This window comes from Cenococcum geophilum (assembly GCF_001692895.1).
Source record: "Cenococcum geophilum 1.58 unplaced genomic scaffold K441scaffold_58, whole genome shotgun sequence".
Lineage (NCBI taxonomy): Eukaryota > Fungi > Ascomycota > Dothideomycetes > Gloniales > Gloniaceae > Cenococcum > Cenococcum geophilum.
The window spans coordinates 504,952-508,088 of NW_027137616.1; the positions used below are offsets into that span (position 1 = coordinate 504,952).

At 43.5% G+C, this 3,137-nt stretch overlaps 1 protein-coding gene across 1 annotated transcript; it reads left to right on the forward strand.

The window, feature by feature from the left end:
* Positions 1-1,500: 1,500 nt before the first annotated feature.
* On the forward strand, positions 1,501-2,834 carry K441DRAFT_690148 (uncharacterized protein; the record flags this gene model as incomplete). Its single annotated transcript, XM_067652362.1, has 3 exons — positions 1,501-1,529; positions 1,869-2,449; positions 2,524-2,834. 3 exons carry the CDS (start codon positions 1,501-1,503, stop codon positions 2,832-2,834), a joined length of 921 nt encoding a protein of 306 aa, XP_067498788.1.
* Positions 2,835-3,137: the final 303 nt, after the last annotated feature.

Below are 3,137 nucleotides of genomic sequence, written 5' to 3' on the forward strand. Positions count from 1 at the left end.
TTCCGTTAGTCAGTATTTCTATTAAATAGGGTTTAAACTATTTAAGTGCCTAACCTATTAGGAATAGTCCTGCGTAGGCTATCTAGTCTATTATTGTGGCTAACTTAGCCCCTTTTTATATAACTTTAAAATGCATTTACGTTAGAAATCCTTTAAGCTTTAATCTCTTCCCTAAGAATTGTTTAATTAATGGTAATTTAACCTTTGCTACTCCAATTCCATTAAGTCTGTTCTTAAGTACTATATTATTTTCTATTAATTAATCCACTATTTCCTATAATTATTCTACCGTTATAGGTTGTTGCAAGTTAGTGTCCGCTATACTAGTATTACCCCCTAACCTTAAAGTAGTTGCCGCCGTTAATGGCGTTGTGGTGGCTGCTTTTGGTGGTATGTTGTTTAACCTTCTATATTTAATACTATAACTAGGTAGTAATTGTGTAACGGAACCTTATAGTAGGAACTATAATAGGTTCTATTAATGGGCTAGGTATATAGAAAATGTAAAGATAGTAGTTAATAACGTAATAATAACTAGTGGAGTGGTTGCCTAATAGATTAACTCTAATTGTATTCTAAGAATTACTATAAGAAAGGAACTATCTAGGTAGGGACTAAGGGTCCTTAAATATACAACTGTACTCCTATAAAATCCTCCTTATACGCGATGTACGTGTTATATATAAGGTACGTAAGTTCCCTTCGTTCCTCGCGTTCCTTATATAGCACCTTATATAACCTTGGCTACTATTCCTCGTTATATAGTTCTATGGGTTCTATCCTAGACCGTGCTTGTATTAACCAACTAGCTTCTTCCGACTCCTCTCCAAGTAGTCGTAATATTATACTTAAAGCGTCCGTAACACTGTATAAGGTTAGTATATGCTATAGATATACGGCGCTTAGTTTACTTACGCCTTCTACTAGCTACTACTACTGTGGCGTGTACTTTATCTATTATAAGCATATGCCTTATATATACGTTCTCTATAACTAACCTAGTGTTACCTAGTTGGGGTTAAGATTAGGGATTAGGCCTATATACTTCTATTAGTATATACTTCTTATAGGCATATATAAAGTATATACTTACTATAGTAGTAGCTAAAGGTGCTAGGGTTATTAGCGCTAGCCACCTACGGATTATTAAAGTCTATAATTAAGAGGGTGCTTATAGTAAGCGTAAGCTAGGCGTAAATAAAAGTAAAGTTTAGTAGTTAATTTTGACTAGCACTATATTAGCATATGCAGCGCTTATATATAGGTTATACAGGACATACCTATAGTATACGCTGTAGTGGTATTATAGAGAAGTTATAGTACAACCGCTGTTGTTATAGATATGCGACGCGTATACACGGGCCATATTTTAATAACTTAGCTCGCGTATTTTATACTATAGCTAGTAGAATATATATGCCCTGTATATACATATCAAGTGTTATATTATATTCGTTATTTATTAAATACTTTAAATTCTATAATAATTTTTTTTTATATATGCGCTGCATATGCACAAACTCAGCGGGGTGAGCAGGTTCAGAAGCTGAGCGGCTTGAGAAGCTGAGCAGGGTCAGAAGCTGAGCAGGGTCACAAAGTTAAACTTAAAGTTCTGACCCTGTTGAACTTTCTGACCTTGCCGAGTTTTTCCGTGACCTTGCCGAGCTGCGACCCCCATCTCCTGCACTGACAATGCCTCACTCCGGCCCTATCTATGCGATTCGTACACTCAGGCCCTTCGCCCGCTTCTCGGCACCCATTAAACGCCATGCGCTCCACCAACGCCGCCTCAATTCTTCTAATCTTGCCTCAACACCGAAGGATACAAGGCCGATCCCACTAACATCTTCAACACGACCACCTCCCAGGCATCCGCTATCTTTCCGGCCACTAATTTGGAGCACAATATTTGCTGCTCTCGGTCTGACAGGTGGCTACCTGGTTCGCACAATCGTCTCTCCTGAGCCCTTCCCAGAGCCTGGAACCCCGGCCGACTTTGCGCAGCTTGAGCAACTCGCTCGTGACGTCGATGGGTTGGATATTGTAAAAAGATTGAGAGAGGGTGGATACCATCTACATTCGGATACACCGCTGAAAGACTCAGGGGAAGGCAAGGTGGGATGGAGAGAGCTGGACGTGAAAACTGTCATCTCGGATGTGGGAGTTCAGACGTCTGCAGTTCGATCCGGGGATGCGCCTCTAAAAAATGTAGACGAGGAGGATACGAGCAAGCAAGTGGCGCGGACTTTAACTCAACAAACCATGGCCGGTACCGGTGGTCTCGGGGTCCAGCGTGCCTTCTGGAATGCCACTACCCGTGAACTGATTGCGGTGATCTGGTTTGGAGGCGCGTTGAGTGGGTGGCCGGGTCTCGCGCATGGTGGCGCAATTGCTACAGTATTCGATGAAGGATTCTCAAGAATAGTTGCTGGGCCTGAGACATCTCTGGGTATGCACAATTCTGTATCCCTAGTCTTCTCGAGAGCCAAGGATTATGGTCAATATTAATCACGATCTACGCAGATTCCATCCCTTCTCCCACTTCTCTAAGTCTTACCTACGCCCGTCCAACCCAAGCAAACCGCTTTTACGTCTTACGCGCCTCGTTCTCTTCTCCGTCAACTGAAAACAGCCCTTCTCCGCCCCCACCACCCGAGCCAAAATCGGCGAAATCCTGGCTCCCTCCAAGGAAAGATTTGACCAGAAAGCCCGCCGCTCCAAGCACTAAACCAGCCATAAAGGTTAGCGGTACAATTGAAGACCTGGAGGGAAAAGTGTGTGTAAGGGCCAAAGCAACGTTTCCCGCTTCGGCCGTGCGCATCGCTGCGCCTTGAAAGCCAGCGAGAGTCTGAGAGCTTTTACCGATAATCGGTGGCGAGCCAAGAGTATGAAGACCCCGCTCTGGCCATGATAATGCGAACACCGCAGACTTACGGCACTCTGCGGTGCCTATGCTTGATATGGGGTTTTGTAGCCGCAGGCTAATGCTCGACCCCATTTCGGGTCCACCTTGATGAGCTATAAGGCCTAAGAATCCATTGCTGCTCATGGTTTGCTTAGCGTAGTATAATCGGCTGTATGTATGTGAAAAGGGGAAGGCGCCCGGGAACATATGTATTGAAGGATGACTGGCTTAT